This window comes from Haplochromis burtoni, unplaced genomic scaffold (assembly GCF_018398535.1).
Source record: "Haplochromis burtoni strain Fernald_Lab_line unplaced genomic scaffold, NCSU_Asbu1 Contig_247, whole genome shotgun sequence".
NCBI classification, from domain to species: domain Eukaryota; kingdom Metazoa; phylum Chordata; class Actinopteri; order Cichliformes; family Cichlidae; genus Haplochromis; species Haplochromis burtoni.
The window spans coordinates 57,429-77,540 of record NW_024582608.1 but is presented as its reverse complement, the minus strand read 5'-3'; the positions used below and the strand labels follow the sequence as shown (position 1 = coordinate 77,540).

At 36.7% G+C, this 20,112-nt stretch overlaps 3 protein-coding genes across 3 annotated transcripts in view; all 3 read right to left on the bottom strand.

Moving 5' to 3' along the window:
* Nucleotides 1-20,112, bottom strand: part of LOC121815594 — a 112,325-nt gene that overhangs the window by 63,189 nt on the left and 29,024 nt on the right. The gene's annotated exons all lie outside the window — the stretch shown is intronic.
* Nucleotides 1,849-5,909, bottom strand: LOC121815595. The gene is made up of 6 exons (XM_042227176.1): nucleotides 5,674-5,909; nucleotides 5,231-5,288; nucleotides 4,615-4,935; nucleotides 3,960-4,226; nucleotides 3,562-3,678; nucleotides 1,849-3,388 (listed from the first exon to the last, which is right to left on the bottom strand). The coding sequence occupies exons 2-6, from the start codon at nucleotides 5,283-5,285 to the stop codon at nucleotides 3,315-3,317; spliced, it is 834 nt and encodes a 277-aa protein (XP_042083110.1). The 5' UTR covers nucleotides 5,286-5,288; nucleotides 5,674-5,909; the 3' UTR covers nucleotides 1,849-3,314.
* LOC102305572 lies at nucleotides 12,923-19,006 on the bottom strand. Its single transcript, XM_042227177.1, has 6 exons — nucleotides 18,902-19,006; nucleotides 18,590-18,649; nucleotides 18,016-18,333; nucleotides 15,778-16,056; nucleotides 13,657-13,773; nucleotides 12,923-13,555 (listed from the first exon to the last, which is right to left on the bottom strand). The coding sequence occupies exons 1-6, from the start codon at nucleotides 18,915-18,917 to the stop codon at nucleotides 13,422-13,424; spliced, it is 924 nt and encodes a 307-aa protein (XP_042083111.1). The 5' UTR covers nucleotides 18,918-19,006; the 3' UTR covers nucleotides 12,923-13,421.

Genomic DNA, 20,112 nt, shown 5'->3' with positions numbered 1-20,112 from the left:
AGTGTCCACTACTTAAGGCAGTGGCTGGAAACATGTCATCGTTGGACTATTGAGTAACCTCGGTAGTAAGTTTGTTTTTTCTCGCTGGATTAACCGCTTGTTCCTGTGTGCAGGATTGTCTTTCCCTTGGCGCCCTGGGCAAGCTGAGTTGCTGGTGTGTTGTGTTTTTGGAATTGTGTGATGATTTCCTTGTGTGTGAAGAGCCCCTGTTTCCAGACCTCCCCTCCCCTTACGCAGCAGGAAATTAGGGGGAAAGTCATGTATTTTTGCATAAAATCAAAATTCATATATTTTGTATATATTTGAACTTGTTTATTTTTAAAATTACTGACGTATACCTGACATGAATGATTTTTAAAGATTCTGTCAATTTAGCTTGAGTAGTAGTATTAATGACATAGTTATCTGTTGCAATGTTATACAGCACTGTATTAAATATACACATTTAGAAGATTTCTGACATCCGGCCTCGTAATAAATAATATGAAAAATGTTCAGATATCTTCTTTGACCATCTTTGACCACAAATTTCAGCCAGTTCTGCTGCAATCCTATGAGTAAACATAATAAAATACTCGATTTTAGTTCATAATGCTTTAAGGTCAAAGGGCAGAGTCACACAAATTAGGAAAAGTTTCCATTAGATCATCTTCAAGCATTTAAAAAATATTTTTTCAGAACATTATATGGCTTTACAATGACACAATGATGATGAATATAATGTACTTGACTAACATCTTAACAAGGCTGACATCAGCATAAAACATCAACATTTTAAAATAACCCCTGTCTGTTGTGGGGAGTTCTCTCAGTGCTATTGTACCTATTGGTTTAGCTTATTAGTTAAAGTTTTTAAATTCAATGTACTATGTACTTATCATTTCTGCCACTCTGCCCTCCCTCATGGACATTTTAATTCCCACAAGATATAAGGAAAAGGCCTGAGACTTTACCTTAAGCATCGCTGGTGACCACTCCCACCTTTCACCCTCCCTCTTCAGCTTCCCTTGGGGAAGGACAACATCTAGGCTCAGTCCAATAGACTGCTGAGTAGCTTTATCCACCAGGCAATTTGCACCATGGTCATACCTGTTGCTTTTGGTCATTTGCACTAATGTTCTTGTACATGTCACAAGCTGCTCTATTCATTTATTTTATTCATATCTTGCACATATCTTCTACATAGGTTTGATTTTTATACATCACCTAGAGCATTTTGATTCTCCTGTATGTCCTGTACATGTAGAAAATTGACAATAAAAGAATCGTTGAATCTTTATTACTCCTAAAAGTAACGTAAACAAGTACTTAAAGCATCTATATCATACACTCTTGCTTGCATTGTATCTGGACAGCGACCATCTTAAATCATGCTAAATATTATATGGATACTACCATGAAACCTGGTGGTATATCTTGAGGTACAGCATAGCAGACACAAGCCTATGTCAGGATTAAGAATAATCTAGACTAATAGAAAACACTTTAGTTTTGCACTGTTGCTTTTGGTTACTTGTAAAGACGTTTTCCCCACCATGTGGTGAGTGCTGATCACTGCATTACTTGCAACTCAAATTGTCTCTCATACCAATTGTTTTTACAGTTTCTAAATGTTACCAGATATTCAAGATTATCACAGAACAATGAGTAATCACAAGCTGATGAATGTAAAGGAAAACACTTATTTTCATTTACAAGTTTTATGGTAAGATTACTCCAAATTTAGCACTTTCTACATTGTGACTATCTTTGTTCTTTGTTTGAAAGCTTTGTATAGCCAAACAGTTATTACTATATACAAGACAGTGCAAAAGATATGTGTCAAAGATTAGAACAGACTTTTTTATTACATTTCCAAAATGCCACATGATCACAAACCTTGACAAATGATTACTGAGCTATATGTATGTCATGGTTTTAACAACATCTAAAGTATAGTATACCACTTTCTATTAACTTCTTTGTCATTTTGGCAGTATCATATGGTTTAGCAGGTCACTGAAAGCGGGATACAGTGGTTGTCACAACCAGATCCGTACCAGAAACCCGATCCGTACCGTACCGATCCGTCCCCCTTCTCTCAACGGAGAGCTTCCCCCGATTGAACAACAGCGCTGTAAAATAAGAAGAATGGCACCTAATTACAGACTTAAACAAAACAGAAGAAGAGAACATCTGCACATGCGCAGTAAGGATCGGGGAGTCCTGATCCATAACTAGCTTTTTATTTTTCATTTATGTCTTCATTATATTGAAATGTTTCATTATTGCAAACATTTTAAGAGAGACTTATTATTGTTAACATCTTAACGGATACTCTGACCCATAACTATCATAAAATGCTTCAAGCGGAAGTAGACGCCTTTCGCACATGTGTGGTACGGATCGGGTTTCCAGTACAGATCAGGTAGTGACAATGGTCCCTCGTTTATCGTTACATTCGAAAAATAACCCACAATAGGTGAAATCCGCGAAGTAGCCAACTTTTACAATTGTTATAGATGTTTTAGGCTGTAAAACCCCTCACTACATACACTTTATACACTTTTCTCAGACAGGCATGAACATTTTCACACTTTTCTTTCTTGTTTAAACACTCTCAAAGTTTAAACCTTCTTAGAAGAATAAGTCTAGTATTATAGAATTAAGCCAAAGGCACTTTGGTTTTGGTTTGCCTTTGACGGTGCAAAGCGTTTTGTCGACATTGTTGTGTTTGTTGGGGAGAAAACTTACAAACATACAGTACAGCACTTCAGAGTCACACTGCTAGGGATCGAAGATTTATGTAAATTTGACAACCTGAACGCATTCTGTACTGGACAGGAGACAGGGCACGAAATTGATTGACAATGGCCTACAGCCAATAAGGACGCAGAATACAATGCGCTGTTCAAAAAAGAAAAAAAAATACATGGAAAATTGCACAAAAAAAGGGATCACTGTATAGTTTGTGGTTCTAAAAGTCGCGACAATCCACGCAGTGAAGATTACTGACCTAAAACAAGAACCACAACTCACATTTGCTGTGAGCACCCATACCCCAAATCACAAGCAAATCAGCAATTTGAGCACATGTATGAAAGTATTACTGACCAGTAAACTTTATTGAGTCTCCAAGATTAGACAGGTTTAGATTCTGGTCAAAATTCTAACAGAATTAAAGTTTATGATTCAGGTCAGTAGGTTAAAAGAAATGGGACAAAGATTATCACGGAAAACAGAGCACAATAAAGGCAGTCTTGCATTTAAACAGAGAGAGCATAATGCTGAGGCAAGGTCAGAAAAAATATTTGATGACAACATTCATTTGCGTGTTAATCGGATGCTGTTTTTCTTGCATGCTGTTTGACTCTAACATCTGAGTAGATGATATTGTCTTCACTATGATCTGAAAAATTAAAAAAACGAAAAAAGATGGTGAAATAAGGTAAATATTCCCACCGCACATATTTATGATTTGCAAAAGTATTTTTATGATTATCAAGTAAACTGATTTTTTTCTTTTTTTGTAAACTGAATGAAAAAGAATTAAGTGAAAATTAAGTGCGGTGTTTCTTTTACCTTTATTGACAGTCATGGGGTCAGTTTTCTTATTGAAATGCTTTACACCAAGAAAAACAGCCAAAACAAGAAGTAGAGTGCCAATGCTTGCTACCACAGCCACAGTCACAACAGTACCTAGAAAATATATAAATATATAAATATATTGTATATATTTAAAAGTATTGTATATATTGTATCTTATTTAAGGGTTACATGACCTGAAGTCATAGTCTTTAGATATGCATTTAATATTGATGCATCAGACTGTATATTTCCAGAACATTTTTTTCAGTAAAGGGAATGAAAACACACTCATACACAAGATAGCTATGACATAATTACAATAATCAAATTAATAGATTTTTTTAAAAATTGTGATATAAAATAGAATTAAATAATTTAATGTAATTAATTACCCGTGCAGCTTGTAATGAGGATGATCTTTTGGCGTCTGCTGACATTGTTTTGAACAATACATGCCAGTTTTCCCATCAGTTGAGCATGTAAGGTGACGGTAACCTTTGAAATGCTGCTTTTTTCTGTACTCTTAGTTGTGGTCTGTAACAATAGGTTATCGTCCAAAAACAACATAAACTCTACTTCATCTCCCTCAGAAGAGCAGCTGATTATTTTCTCTTCTGGTGACAAACACAACTGAGATGTAGCTGGCTCTAACACAGGAGCTGAAAGACATAGATATATTTGCAAATATAGTCATGCATGTAGATGCAGTGCTGTTTGAAATTCAAAAGATCCAGTGCCAGTCCTGCAAACTATCATCATTATGCTTGTGTAAGTTTTTTTTTTCAGTTTGAAAGTGAAAATGGGAGTATGCAACTAAAAACACAACATTTTTATAAATAATTCAATTTAAGTTATTTATTTTTAAAGCAAACGTTATAATACAACCTGCGACTAAGGCATAATTACCCTGTGATTACTTGTAATTTCAGGTAACAAGTCAGGTAAAAATTAAAAGACTTTGATCATTTCTATTTATCTTTACACCACATTTCTAAAGTGTACATTGCTGTTAAATGTTATTTGAAAAAAAAAAATATTCAATCCTACCTTGTATATCCAGATAGATGTTTTTGGTGTGCAGTAATGAACCATTAGTAGAGCTGTGTATTTCCACCATATACTCTCCAGAGTCATTTTTTGTTGACTTGTTGATCTTAAATGTCCCATTTTTGAAGACTGTAATATGATTCTTGTATTTTTTATTTATTACATTTAATGGATAACTTGACAATGTTAAAATGTTACATGCATTCTTTTTCAAACTTATCTTTGTGTGTGTATTAGTAGGTAGGTAAAACATGAGCGGTTCGTCAAGTACTCCAAAACACTTTTGTGGTCCAGGTTGAGTTAAATTGCATTCCAAAGCTCCTAAAAGGGAAAAAAGAAGTGGGGTTTTTTGTTTTGTTTTTTTTAAAGTAAAAATCTTACATGTGATGTACCCTTATGAATACAGTAACCAATTAAGAATTCTAGAAAATAGTTGCTTCAAAACCCTGCCTCTCTGTATCTAAGACAATTTACACCATATTATATAATGCAACACTGTAATAAAGTTAATAAATATTATTGTAAAATACTTGCTGTGAATGACTTTCAATCTTAATATCAAAATTATAAACATAGCAATTTTGTTCAACTCTATACAGCAATTGCTAAAATGTACCTTGCGCCAGAGCAGTCCACACCAGAGCTGTGATGATCATGTATACCAAAATCATTTTCTGTGGTGATAGAATATTATTATTACTATTATTATTATTACTAACTGTTAACAGTGGACATAAATGGCCTCTTTTATTCCTCTTTTAAACCAAATGTCTTCTCAGTCAAAATCTGAACACTGGCATCTTCAAAAGAGGGAACTTTATCCTTTAGGTGCAGATGTACAGCTCAGTATTGACCTTGCGAAGTAAACAACAAAATTCAGTTTTATTTTAAAATGAAGAAGAAAAAATAAAAATAAATTTCATAAATGCTACACTCAGATAATATAGATATATGATGATTATCTATATAATTGGAAGACAGTTTTAGAGACACAAATATACAAATTTAAAAAGATTATACTTTTCAAAATTGTAAAAAAAAATTGTAAAAGTCACTCACCACATTTACAATACAGGCTCTTCTTTTGCAGTTTATTGATTGGCTTGTGTCTGGTCTTTTTGTCTTGTGTGGAGAGAATTGAGGAGGCAGTTACACTAGTACTGTAGTCATTATCGGGTCAAATACTAGGCTGCATGTAGTATTCAGAAACAATAGGTATATATACTATGCTACCACCAGTACCTTTGGCAAATGCTTTTATTAAAAGCACAGCCTTTTCCTTTTTTTGTATTCTTTTCCATCAAACCAAGAAGAAGAGCTAAAATATTCCAAACTACAGGCAGATTAGAATTAGAAGCTGGAAAACACAAATATCCAGATGGCATAGTAAGATATGGTTGATATGTATATCAAAGATACATACTCTTGAACATGGTTGTATACTACTGGGCATTCAACATAAAATGTTTGTAGAGTGGCTGATACTAAATGACGCACATAGCCATAAATAGCAAGATTTGACTTCAGATTAAAAAGATAATTTAGTAAACCTGTGCTTTCTTTTGCATTATTTCTTATTATCTCTTCTGTTTTGGATCATTTTAAAATTAAAAGTATAGTAGCTGTTGTGCATTTTTTAAAATCATAAGCGTAGCATTACTCACATGCACCTTCCTCTTAGTGGCAGCAGGATAGTTTGGGCAATCTACTCTATTTGTCTTGTGGTTTTCTTAGAATGTAGGAAGTATGTAGAATCATTGAACTACTCAGAAACTTGGGGCGTTATTTTATTTGTTCTCATTTTAATGACAATACAAGTTTCCAACTAATTATGTCATATATTAGTTGGATAAAGACTGCTGGTGTAAGTTAGAATATTTTTTCAAACTGTGTAGATGTTTGAGTTTAAATTTCTTAGTATAAATTATGTGAGCTGTAATGTCCTTAATTTAATTCTACTATTGACTTTTCAGTTGCACTAACAACTTAAATTATAACAAAGAAAATGATCTGAGATGATTAAACTGAAGTGGAAAAGACTTTTTCTGTCGGGGAACCCATTCTCTTGAATAATTTCCCTGAGGAGATCAGATTGGTGAGCTCACGTTTATCCTTTCAATCACTCTTAAAGGCATGTGTGTGTAGCCTTTTTCTTTGTCTCCATTATAGTTATTTCTCTTTCAAAAGTGTTTCACCACCTTCTCCAATAACTAACATTGTTTCACCTTTATCTCCTCCAAAATGTTTCTTTTGGGGTTTTTTCTATCTTATCTTGAAAGGACTTTTTAACTTCAATAGCCCATCTTTTAAAAGTGCTACATAAATAAGTATTATTATTGTTAGTGTTGTTGCTGTTTTTGTTAAAGTATTTAGTTGAATCAGAATTGCATTTATTGGCCAAGTAAACGATAGTGTCTCTCAAGCACAGCGATGTAAAACACACAATATATAAGTGAGACAATGAACAATATACATAAACCACAATAAAAACAAACAATCGAAATCCGTATATAGAAAAAATACAGAATTACAAATATGAATACCACAGAATGTACATAAAGTGCAGTTGCAGTTTGGCAGTGTGAAGCAATGTGACAGTTCAACTATTCAGGAGGGAAATAGCAAGGTGTTTAGTATTTAAATTATTTAGTAGTATGCTCCATAGAATATGAAAGATTATTAACATTAAACTATCCATCCTTCATTTATGGAAAGTGTCCCAGGCGATCACTGTGTGAATGTGGAGAAGAGGAAGACAGGACCCAAACGCAGGACTCGCAGGCTGGTGAAGGATGTGGACAGGCAGGGTGACCAGAATTTAAAAGATAGACTAATGCTGACTGAAACACTAAATGGCTGGCTAACTGAACTGAAAAACACAAATGCGGATTAGGAGATGACAAGACAAGGAACTGAGGGAAACTGAGGGCTTAAATACAATGGATAACAATGATGATTAGACACAGGTAAGAACACAGCTGAACTGAATCTAACTAAAGACACGCAGGAAATAGAACGGAACATAAGGCACGGAGACAGATGACAAACACAATAAAACTGGAAACATGAACATGTGGAACAATTCAATTCATCATTTTATTTATTAGCGCCAACATCACACAAAGTCGCCTCAAGGGCGCCTAGATCAGGAAAAACCCACAATCATATCGACCCCTATGAGCAAGCACTTTGGCGACAGTGGGAAGGAAAACCCTTTCAGGAAGAAACCTCCGGCAGAGACCGGCTCAGGGAGGGGGGCCATCTGCTGCGCCAGTTGGGGTGAGGAAGGACATAACAGAGACGTGAAAACTGAAATTGGCCACACCACCCCCCACCGCACGGGAGACATGCACAGGTCTGTAATTACTACGAGGAGATAGTAGCTGCACAGCAGCAGAGGGTTAGTACCGTGGCTGATCACGGTCAATAAAGATTTTGTGTTTTTTTTTACATACGAACCTGTTTGCACATGGTGAGGGTTAATATAAACATAAAGTTATGTGCCATTTAAAGTTTTATTTTACAGGCTTAAAAACAACAGTAACAAACCAAGTACAGTCTATTAGGATCATAAATGACTGTGATATTATTCTGTTATCTATATGTTACCTTATATATGTAATCAAAGTAGTTGAATGTATGATACTGCTGTAGATCATATTATACCCTTTAATATAGAGTGTGTGATCTGTATGTAGTTTAGTTCTCATTATACTTTTGAGTTAAAGAACATATTCACATTATTAGTTTATTAGATAAGTGTGCATCACTCTGTATCCTTGATCTGCTGTGAATGTATTACATGCTTAATTGTTGAATCATGAAGAGAAGATTGTAAGCAGGAGACTCTGTGTCTAAGACAGGGGAGATAGACAGACCACATTCCATCACCCCCACCTTACAGAAAGCAGAGAAACAACTGCCGAGGTCATAACTTAGGCGCTGTAACAGAGAAAGAATGTGATGTTTTGGCTTTTACGACTAGATGGGGGCCACTAGAGACTATAAAAAGCTGAGCAACCCGTCACCATTTTGAGACTTGCTGTGACCCTCTTGCAGGCAGTCTCCCCATCATGATGGTCCTTATGCTCTTAAGTGTTGAATTGTATGGAAATAAATGATTGTTGATTGAGCATAAATACACCGAGTATTGTCCTTCCTTCAGCCCAAAGATTCAAAGAATTGGGAGATTTCAACAGGCCATACATTCATAAAAAATACATATAATAATAATAATTAATTAATACTTTAAACATACAAAAGACTTGAAAGACTTTCTTGATTAAGGCTTTTATGTCATCAATGTGGAACGTATTTTTAAAACTTTATGTTATTTATTTCTAAGACAAAGTAGCAGTATAAATAACAGAATCTCAAAATATTGCAATGAAGTATCTGCCCTCTGCCATGCAGTCAGACCTCTTTTCATGGTACTGAATTTTTTTTCATGCCCTGCATAGGACACTCAGCAACATAGTGTGAATTATCAAAGCTTGTTCGATGAAGCTAACAGGAAGTTTCACATTAGATATGAAAACCAAATGAACAATAGAGTGTATTTACACCACAAGTTGTTCCATTCTCACTGTCTCACTGTCACACTAGGTTGATTATTTTTATCTACAAAGATAAAATACAACACAGAGATACACCGATAAAATGGAAGAAAAACAAATGTAGTTACGGTACCTTCAGTTTGATTGAATTATTCCCCCAAAAAGTTTCAATACATATGTAGTGTTACACTATATTTTTGAACACTTACATATAGGACCGAAAACAGTGCTGTATGTATAACTGAAAACTAATTTAGTTTACTATATATGTATATTCCCTGAAATAAAATATGCAGTTATATGTCAGAAAACATTATTAATCTAGTAAACAAAATCTTGTAAAAACGTTACCTCTGCAGCCAGGTGCCAAAATTAGTACATAAAATTTGAAGTTAGCTTATGTTTATGGGAACATTTGAAACACTGGATTTCTCCACTGTCCAGTTGCTCGATGATTGGTTGTGATCTTTGCTTTGTATGAGAATTGAAACAAAATTAAATTATCTTTTACAGAATAAAATGCTATCATTTTGATTTTTGTATCATTATTATTGAGTTTTGATTTCATCATGGGTGACACCCAATTAAAGTAAAAGATGCAGCTCCTAACCCTACTCAAGTACATTTAAATAAAGTAAGTATTTTTTTAAATTTACTTCTAAAAGTACTTTTATTGCACCATGTTCATTCACTCATGAGCTGCTGTAACATGGAGCAACTGGCTGAATTGCCACCTCAACATGCAGTCAAGTTCTATTGAGTCTAGCTAATGGCCTACTAATTTTATTCAGGTGTGTTGCAGCACGGACACATTTAAAAGTTTCAGTAAACCAGCCCTTGAGGATTGTAGTTTGACATCCATAATGTAGAATCACCTTATTGCATGTGATCAGGTGGTTAAGACATTTAGACCTTCCAACAACCACTTTATTTCCCATTCCTGACATTTTCTTGCCAGTTATGATCCCACTGACAGTAGTTAAACACATGTTGGTGGTGAGGCTCATCCCTCAGGCCCTTGGTTATATAACGTGTGCGAGTAGCACCTGCAGTATGTCCATGGTGAGGAATTCCTAAATTAAATGAAACCATATACTTATCGGGTCTTTACAGACCTTTACACTGACAGTCATCTCATTAACTGTGAATTATATTTTTAAAGCATATGTTAATGCACTGTGATACATTTATTGGTGATAGCAAAATCATGAAATTATAGTAACAGAACATGAGATATGTAGGGTGCAGTAAGAGCTCATTTCCTGTTATTGAACTGTGCTTCTCAGAATTGTGGTGGACATACAATTGAAGCACTTTTTTTTTCCATGTCTTGTATGGTATACCAAACTTTGTTAAGACGCTAACAGGAAGTTTCAAATAAGACATAAGAATCAAACATGCGCTAGTGTGTTTAGACCACAACTTTTTCCATTCTAACAGTCTCTGCTTCAGACAAGTAACGACTAGGGTGTTTATTTTTATCTACAAAGATACAATAAAACAGTGAGACAGTAACCTAATGAAAGAGAAAGAGATGTGGTTACAGTACCAATTGTAATTTAAAAAAAAATGTAGCTTTATTTTGAATATTATTCCTTGTGTGATGGACAAAGCTTTTTGAGATATTATAATATACAAACACAGCACACCACACCATATATCTATATATATAATATATATGATAATCTATATATATATTATATATAATTAAGGGGTGCAACGATACTCGTATCGATATTGAACCGTTCGATACAGTGCTTTTGGTTCGGTACGCATATGTATCGAACAATACAAAATTTTTAATTTATTTTATCAACTTTCCTTCTGACGATGCTGTCTGTGTTGAGCGCTCAGTGGATCTGCGCTCGACAGTGCAGCCTAGGCGGAGTAGTCGAACGCAGATTCACTGAGCGCAGGGCAAGCTAGCGAGACAGAAGTTAAGCTCTCCTTGCAACATGGCAAATTGAACCTCCCCCACCCTCATTCAGATCTGGCTTTGGAACTATTTTGGTTTTCATGTGACGTATGACCCTGAAGGTAAGCGCGTCATGGACAAAGTAAAACAGTATGTTGGATGTGCCACGCAATGCTCAATTACATGGTGGGAACTAGTGTGTTAGCGCAGTTGCTCGTTAACGTGTTGCGCGCACTAGTGGGAACACAACGAATATGACTGCACATTTACCCGACATCATCCTAGTGCAAAGACAAGTGGAAGCAGACAAAAACAACAAGCACGCATGCTACAAACTTTACCCGAGTCATTTAGACAGCCGTTAGCACATGATTCTCCTTATGGGGACCTGATATGTTTAATATGCTGCTGAGAATATAGCCCAGAAGAAGCGTATAGTATAGCTTTTATTTTGGAAAGAGCCATTTCTCTGTAATAAACTCTCTTTTCCAAAGATGAGTGATTTCTCATCAGATAGATTTTATTTTTGTTGTTTCAGCAACATTAAATTTAAAAACTGTACTTTTGAGTTAAAATATATATTTATAATTTTAATAAATGACAAATTAAAAAGCATGAACATTTTTTTGTATCGAAAAAATATCGAACCGTGACACCAAAGTATCGAACCGAACCAAACCGTGAATTTTGTGTATCGTTGCACCCTAATATACACGCACCATTATATATCAGAGAAGTGCAAAGACGCCCAGTTTGTATGTGTATTTGTTCATGGGGGAGAAGTATTTATATTAGAGTTTTCTAAATAGGTGTAAAAATCCAGTTTTTTGCATTACACTCTAATTAATGTTATAGTGTAAGTATTCTTTAATTATATCCATTATAATAATTATGGATGGCTATATTAGCTGATGTTTTTGCATAAATCCAGCAATGAACATGTAACAAGGAACGTCATTGAAAAGAAAATAACACCAGCCATTGACTCATCCATGGTTAAACCAACAACTAATAAAATACCATTGTGACCATCATGAACCCCAACCACCGACTGTCCTTGTTGGAGGATGCTGAACAGACAGTGAAACTGACTCGCAGGGGCAGAACATGGCTGTGATGATGAATTGGTGCTGGTGGGGGTTGTTGGCAGACAGTACCAGGAATAAAATGCTTTATGTGCATATGATTATGCATAACAGATGTTGACAGATGTTTGATATCTCTGCCTCTGCTGATCTGACTTTTGCACACATTACATATCAGTTTGGTTTCATCTGCAGCGCTGAGTGTAAAATGCTTTCACACAGAACTTGATCAAGTTGTTTTGGCTGGGGGAGGACCAAGAGGATGCAGCAGGAGCACTCTTTTCCATTTGGTTGGCCAAATCCATGTGGGGAGTTTCAGCTAAGCTAATGAGTGAATGGACAACGGGAAGCTCTGCTAAGGTTAACTAGCTTATAGCCTATATCTTGCTGTCTGCAAAAGACAGAGCAACCTATATGTACCGTATAACTCCCACAAGTGCATACAATTCGACACAACTACACAAGCATTGTTTTATCCTTTTGAACCGTACTTTAACGTTAGTCTGTCAACAGCCTATTGTCTAAATCCGGTCCCCAATCTTTTTTGCGCCACGGACCGGTTTATGTCAGACAATATTTTTACGGACCGGCCTTTAAGCTGTCGCGGATAAATACAACAAAATAAAACCAGTACCGGTACCAAAAAAAATAAAATAAAATTTATTCATAACACACAGGAAAAGACACAGGGAAACTGAGGTAACGATAAAAACAATAAATATTAACAATAAAAACGAATAAAAACCCTGAAAACCATAAATTTCACACCCGAACCTCAACACTCGCGGCCCGGTACCAAACAACTCACAGACCAGTACCGGTCCATGGCCCCGGGGGTTGGGAACCGCTGGTCTAAATTACAGAGCTAACAGAGCTACGTAAACGGAGCGAACATGAGAGCACCCGACTGCAGACGTCAAAAATGCAGCGTAATTGATTAATCTCCCTATCTTTGCGAAAATTATAAACTGCCTCCGGAACCCAGTTACAAAAAAATCTATTCAACAAAAATAATGATGCAAATAGGTCTCCATCTTGTGTTTAAAAATGATCAGGGGCTTTCAGTTTGTCCTCTGTTACCATGTTACTCACAGCAATAACAAAATAGTTTTGCTTGTCATTCATGTTAGTCCTTTTGATTGCTGAATCATTGAGTAATTAGGATAACTCGACAGTGAAAAACATAATAACAAATAATCAATAACAAACATTTTTGGAATACAAGCAAAAAAATTCATCAATCCATCTTCTTCATGGCTGATCCACTTCATAGACAACATTAGTGCTGTAACCTATCCCAGCTGATTCTCTTGAGTTAATTATGTTTAATTTGTTATCATTTGTCACTTTAACATCTGTGTAGGTTATGTCACTGTCGACATCATCTGAGGGGGAAAATTAAACAAAAAGGTGTATTGCGTTTTAGAGGAAGGTATATTGTTTTAAAAATCTTTTTTCCCAAGTAATGTTTATGTATTTCACTTACCCTCATCAACAGTTGTTGGTCTTGTTTTTTTACAAAAGTGTTTTACAGCCAAACTCAAAGCCACAACGATAAAGAGCGTGATGACAGTTGCTATCACTGTCAAGGTTGTAACAGAATCTGAAATTGAAAAGCAAATGTTAGACAATATTGAATATCTTGACAAAATGAAAGATACCAAAATGCTTCTCAGATATTTATTTATATTTTGTTCCATTGTTCCATCCACCTGATGTTGAATATACAGTAAGATCATAGGGTATGTATAATAACTTGTACCCACAAGAATTCATAAGTGACATCCAATACCGTAATTTGAAGACACTGAGGCTGAAACTGTTTTTGTCATAACCGTCTGCGTGGCAGGCAGAGGTTGGGACACCAATTGCAGGAATCAAATACTTAAGGATGAACTAAAGGGGGCGGCTTTTTTGCTGTAACACCAAAAACTCAGGAACACTAAATACAAGAAAACGAAACCGAAACAGGAAACTAAGAACTTGGAACTGGGAGCTAACCAGGAATAACGAAGTACCTCAGGGAAACACACAGCAACCAGGACATTGCAACAATGAGCAGAGGAAGACAGTGGGCCTAAATACACACCTGATGATGATGCCATGGGAAACACTAGGGAACACAGCTGGAACTAATACAGAAAAGCGAGACTGAAAAGGAAAACTGAATGCGATTTACACACAAACAGAGACTGTCAGAATCCAACAGGAAGCACACACTGACATGTACACTGACTTAATATCGGGAAGAGAATGACCGAGGGACACGACTTGGAATCAGATGAATAAACATGGAGACAGAACTATACATGATAGAAAACACAGAGAAGCAAAAATCAGTAACACAGGAGATACAAAGGCAAGACCAGGCAACTGGGCGTGAAAGGGAACTTACTAAAAGAACAAGTGACTAAGAACCAGAAATTATAGTGATTAAACGAGGGAATTAAACAATAACAGAAAAAGACTAAGAAACAATTACTACCATCATAAGAACACAAAGTCAAAAAGCCCAAAAACATAAACGCTGGGTTACAGACCCAGCACAATGACAATTTTATCACATATATACTTAAATTCCTTTAAAGTAAAATATGTAAAGATATACAGTACTGCATGGCTATTCAATTAAAAAGTTAGCTGGGCCAGATTTTCAAACTGAGGAATTTATCTGGGCCAGGTATGTTTTTGCAGCCAGCAAGCAGCAGATCATGATATATTCTTTTTTCCCTGTAAATCTGGTGACTTCTCACAAATGCACACCAAATGGTCCATTTTAAAAAAGGTAGCTATAACTAAACTTTTTAGCACATTTAAAATAATAAACGTTTTCATAATTCCTTTTCAAAACGAAATAAATAATTTGCTCACCCAGACACATTTTAAAGGACAATGGTCACATCTGCTGTTTCTGGAGGTTTTTTGCCTGCTGTTGCAGAGGAAAATTGTGATGTCCTCTTTGAGATCACAGAAATGCTCCAGTGTCCTGCCTTTGGACAGCCACCTGACACTGTGCAATAGCAGGTCATGGTGCTCAGCAGAGTTTTCTGAGAGCAGCATGCGGAATAAGCGGTGCTGGAGGCTTGATGTGGAGCGAATAAAATTAATTGTAGTCATGACGCTGTCCATTGTCGTTTTGAGCTCTGTACTTAGTTTTGCGCACAACACCGTCTGATGCACAATGAAGTGTAAGGTTCTCAACTGAGGTGCAACAGCCAACCACCGCGCTGCCAAACCACTCACTTTACCCGCCATAGATGGAGCCCCATCCGTCACATGCATACAGACACGCTTCATATGCAGACCACTTTCCTCAAAAAAGCTGAAATCTTCTCTAACATTATTTCGCCAGCTATGTGTCGGTAGTAAGCCGAACAATTTCCTATCGAAAAATGATATTTGCACAATTTCATTTTTTTCTTTTTTTAAATTAATTAATTAATTTATGTATTGCGTTTTCTCTGCGTTTCTGCCATGACCACAGGCAGGGCCACTCGCAGGTTACTTCTGGGAACATGTGGCCCGCGGGCCACCATTTGAATAGGTTTACAGTACTGTATCAGATAATGTTATTGAACTGTTAAACAATAGTTTTTAAATACTCTACCTTTGCAGGCTGCCAGGTGAATAACTGTTTCATTTCTGCTAATATTATTCCAAACTTGGCAACTAAGGTTTCCATTCTGCTTCCCATGTAAGTTGACAGTAAGATATGAAAACTGGGATGTACTGATGTTTAGAGACTGGTTGTGATTGTTGCTTTGTGAAAGTATCTGACCATCCAAAGTCAAAATAAATTGTACTCCATCTCCTTCAGAGAAGCAGCTGACCTCCATCTGTTCTGATGACAAGCATTTCTGAGACAGTCCTGGCTTTGACACTGGAGCTAGAAGAGAGAATGAAAAGGACAAAGAAAAAAAAAAGAAAAGAAACATAGACGTGACAAATTTCAGAGCAATGAGAAAACACATTTTGTTAGCTTGACTAAAAAATAAACCTGTTTCAATTTTCTTGACTGAGATAAAATACCATTAGTGTTTATGCTTGTACATGTTTTCCTTATCAGGAAGTAATTCAAAGTTCGTGTCAATTAAATTACTGAAAGAAAAATAAGATTTCAAACATGAACCTTCCGTGTTTGCATTTAGTTTTTTCCCATATGAATGAATGAATCAAGGCTTTATTGGCCACATGCAGGTTGCCCCGCAGTGGAATAGAACCCCCCCCCCCCCCCGACTTACACACACAACATAGACATCACATGGGAATACAGGTCGGAGATCGGCAGCGTTACAGAAAAACATTGAAAAAGTACACAACAATGGGAAAGTAGAAGAGGAAAAAGAGATCTCTACTCATGCTGGGCTCCTATGGCAGGACAGCATGAGAACAGGAAACAAAAAAACTCCTCTGCACGGCGAGCACAACACAACATTATGGAGCACGTGACAAGCCATAGGGTTGGGTAGGGGGTGAGGAGTAATCTGAAGGAAGCACAGCAGTCATCCTGCCCTGCGCTATTATTGCATCGTGGGCCCAGACCCGCCGTGGTCTCCAGGAGGGGACAAGCATCGAAGGCGTTTGGAGAGGGAGGGGGGATGAGTGAGTGCGTATCCTTAGTTCAGCTGAGACGGTGTCCTCTGCCCTATCAGGCTAAGTAAACAGTCTGCCAGCCAACCCAGGTGGCCTTGCATGGAATGGGAAGAACCATAAACACACAGTCTTTATCAGGGAGTTTTCGTTCGGCTCCAGCCTTGAGCCCACAGCTGGCGCCGAGGAGGTATCCGCATTATGATGTTGATGATATTCAGTGTAACTGACAATTCTCAAACTTCAATTCAGTTTTTAGCTTTTCCCTTAAATATCTGTTTAACTGTACACTGCATATGTGCATAATTTTAAAATCTGCAAAGCAAACATACTAAAAGTATACTTGCATTTGCAGATTTGAAGGTTAAAAATTAAAATCAATTATTAGCCCATCAAGCCTAACACTCAATGAGCTTATGGTACGGCTAGGTGCCCATCATCCTTCTACAATATTGGTGAGAATTGAATCAAACTTGCACATAATGGATTGCATTTATATAGCACTTTTCGAGACCCTCAAAGCGCTTTACATTACAATTCCACTATTCATTCACTCTCACATTCACTCACTGGTACAGTTGTAGCCACAGCTGCCCTGGGGCAGACTGACAGAAGCGAGGCTGCCATATTTCGCCATCGGCCCCTCTGGCCAACACCAGTAGGCGGTAGGTGAAGTGTCTTGCCCAAGGACACAAGGACCAGGACAGACAGAGCTGGGGACTGAACCGGGAACCTTCCGATTACAAGATGAGCTTCCCAACCCCCTGAACCACAATCGCCACATAGTGATTACCTAATCAGCCTTTAAGTGAAATTTGCAAAAAAAAAAAAAATAAAATAAAAAATCACCTAAGTTGACACTAAATTGTGCTCTATGTCAAGATCAGATTTGTCATTTTACAGATAATAACATGAATTGTGATGGACTGTGAGCTACTCCATCACTGGTGTTCTGGTTCTAAATTGTTATTCAGTGTTAACTTTCCAATTTACAGTCCACTAGCATACACAAGCACGTTGCTGCAGTTCCTGATATTAACAAAAATTCATGTAACTTATGATAGATGTATTGTTAAGTCTGAAATATTGTCTATTACATGTCTAACATTTATTGACTTTTTAACATTTATTAGGTTTTCAACGTCTGCATTTATTAATCTTTTAATAAAACGTAAAAGTTTGTATATCTTAACAAAAACAACACAATTTGAGTTTAAAACAAAACAAACAAACAAATGAACAAAAAACAACTTACCTTGTATTTTTAGATATACATTAATTTTTTTCAGTAACTTTCCATTGTGATCATGTTCTTCCAACTGGTAATGTCCAGAATGTTTCTTCGAGGCTTCACCTACTTTGAGTATTACAGTGTCTATGCTGTCTGACTGATTTACATATTCCTTATCTAATGTAACTTTCCCTTGATTGCTTATTTTCAAAATCCTGTGTTTGTCATCCTTCGTGGTTACAATCGAAGTACCACGTTTATATGACAGACGAAAAATTACCGGCTGTCCTGTAGTGCCAAAACAAGTTGCAGAAGATTCAGAGAAAATGCATTCACCTGAACCTAAAAGAAAAAAAAAACAAACGTATCATGTAAAATATAGATTGAAAGAAAACCAAATATATAAATAAAATAAAACTGACAAATTATATATTTTAATTTTAGGCTAATCCAGTATAATTGCTAACTGCACTGTAAGTACTATAAGTAATCCTCAAATGTAAATCTTTAACTATAATAACTAATTTTTAAATTATAGGTCATTCAATCAGTATTTTTGTATTGAAAGCTGAGTACAACATACTATTAAACTGAGTACCTTTTGCCAGGGCTGTTGTTGCCAGAACTGCAATGCTAATGTAGATGATAATCATTGTTTCTGTAACACAGACGTCAACATTTTGAAACACGTCACACTATATTTAAAGTTGTGCTCGCCCTAGTTTATTCAAACATTTACAAGGTTACATACAAAGTTGTTTCCGTATAAATGAAAAAAAGGTTAAATAATATCTAAAGAATAGCATACATGTGTGATTATTAATACTTTTGTGAAATAAAACTTTAAAGACTCTATCTTGTTTTAATCAGTATCAACCTGCATAAATTCAAATTAAAAGCTTTCACTCACCATTTAAGGAGGGCATTTGTTCTATGTGGTAGCGTGAGACTGCACTGTGAATTTTTAATAGACTGAAGGTTGGCCTATGGTCATCCTCTTTGCTTCTAAAGAAAGCAGCTATTGACCCACAGATGTACAAATTGGTCTAGCTAGCAAGCTAGCAATTTATTTATATAGCACTTTCAGACAACTCACAGCTGAAAACAAAGTGCTGTACACTTTACATGAGAAAAAAACAATACATTAAATTACGTTTTAAAAATAAACTAATAATTGAAATTAAATTAAAACAATAAAATCAGTTAATTAAAACCTAAGTTAGTAACAACAAGTTTGAAATACTCTGCTGGGTTCCTAAATCAATAGAGGCAGAATCACAAGGTCTGCTTGGACTAAACACGATCACCTTTGTTTTGCTTGAATTACTTTTTAAAAGGTTTTGGGCACATCCAAGTTTCAATATCTTCTAGACATGACAGAAGCGATTTAATACAGAAGGCATCTTTCTGCTTCAGAGGAAGATAAATCTGGCAGTTGTCGACATAACAGTGGAAGGATATTCCATGCCTTCTAAGGATGGTTCCCAAGGGCCATAAATATAATAAAAAAAGAATCCTACAATCGAGGCCTGAGCAGGTCCTGAGGGCAGCTGCGTGGAAGACTCCTCCAGCGGAGGCAGAAGGCTGAACGGGCCCCTCGGACCATCCAGCAGATTTAGACAAAGGCTGGCACGGTTCTCCAGAACCCCCAGCAGGAACAGACGAAGGCTGATGCGGTTCTCCAGAACACCCAGCGGGAACAAACGAAGGCTGGACGGGCCCCTTGGACCCTCCAGCAGAGGCAGACACAGGGTCAGCAGGTATGGAGACCCTTGACTGAACAGATAAGTGAGCTGCGGGCAGAGCTAATGGCAGCTGGTGAGTGGGCTACAGGCTGAGCCAGTGAGTGGGCTAACGGTTGAGCTGCAGGCTGTGCCACGAGCTGAGCTGAGCTGCTGACAGGGTAGGTGACCAAACTGCAGGCTGAGCAGATAACTGAACAGATAACAAAATGGATGACTGAGTCAGAGGAGCTGGTGACTCAGCAACAATAACAATAACACTGAACCGAAGGCAACACAGCAGGTAACTGAACTGCAGACTGTGCAGAAAACTGGGCCACTTTTTTAATGTTCACAAAACTCACTAAACAGGGAGTGCAGGACAGGAAGCTGTCAAAGA

Bases quoted from the DNA above. Each gene is read 5' to 3' on its own strand.
- LOC102305572 (XM_042227177.1), bottom strand. The intron at 18,334-18,589 runs GTACTCAGTTTA...TTTTTCTTTTAG, and splicing joins AACAACAGCCCTGGCAAAAG to GTTCAGGTGAATGCATTTTC. The intron at 13,556-13,656 runs GTAAGTGAAATA...TTTCCCCCTCAG, and splicing joins ACCAACAACTGTTGATGAGG to ATGATGTCGACAGTGACATA.
- LOC121815595 (XM_042227176.1), bottom strand. From the start codon at position 5,285: ATGATTTTGGTATACATGATCATCACAGCTCTGGTGTGGACTGCTCTG. The intron at 4,936-5,230 runs GTACATTTTAGC...TTTCCCTTTTAG, and splicing joins GTGGACTGCTCTGGCGCAAG to GAGCTTTGGAATGCAATTTA. The intron at 3,679-3,959 runs GTAATTAATTAC...TATATTTTCTAG, and splicing joins CCTCATTACAAGCTGCACGG to GTACTGTTGTGACTGTGGCT.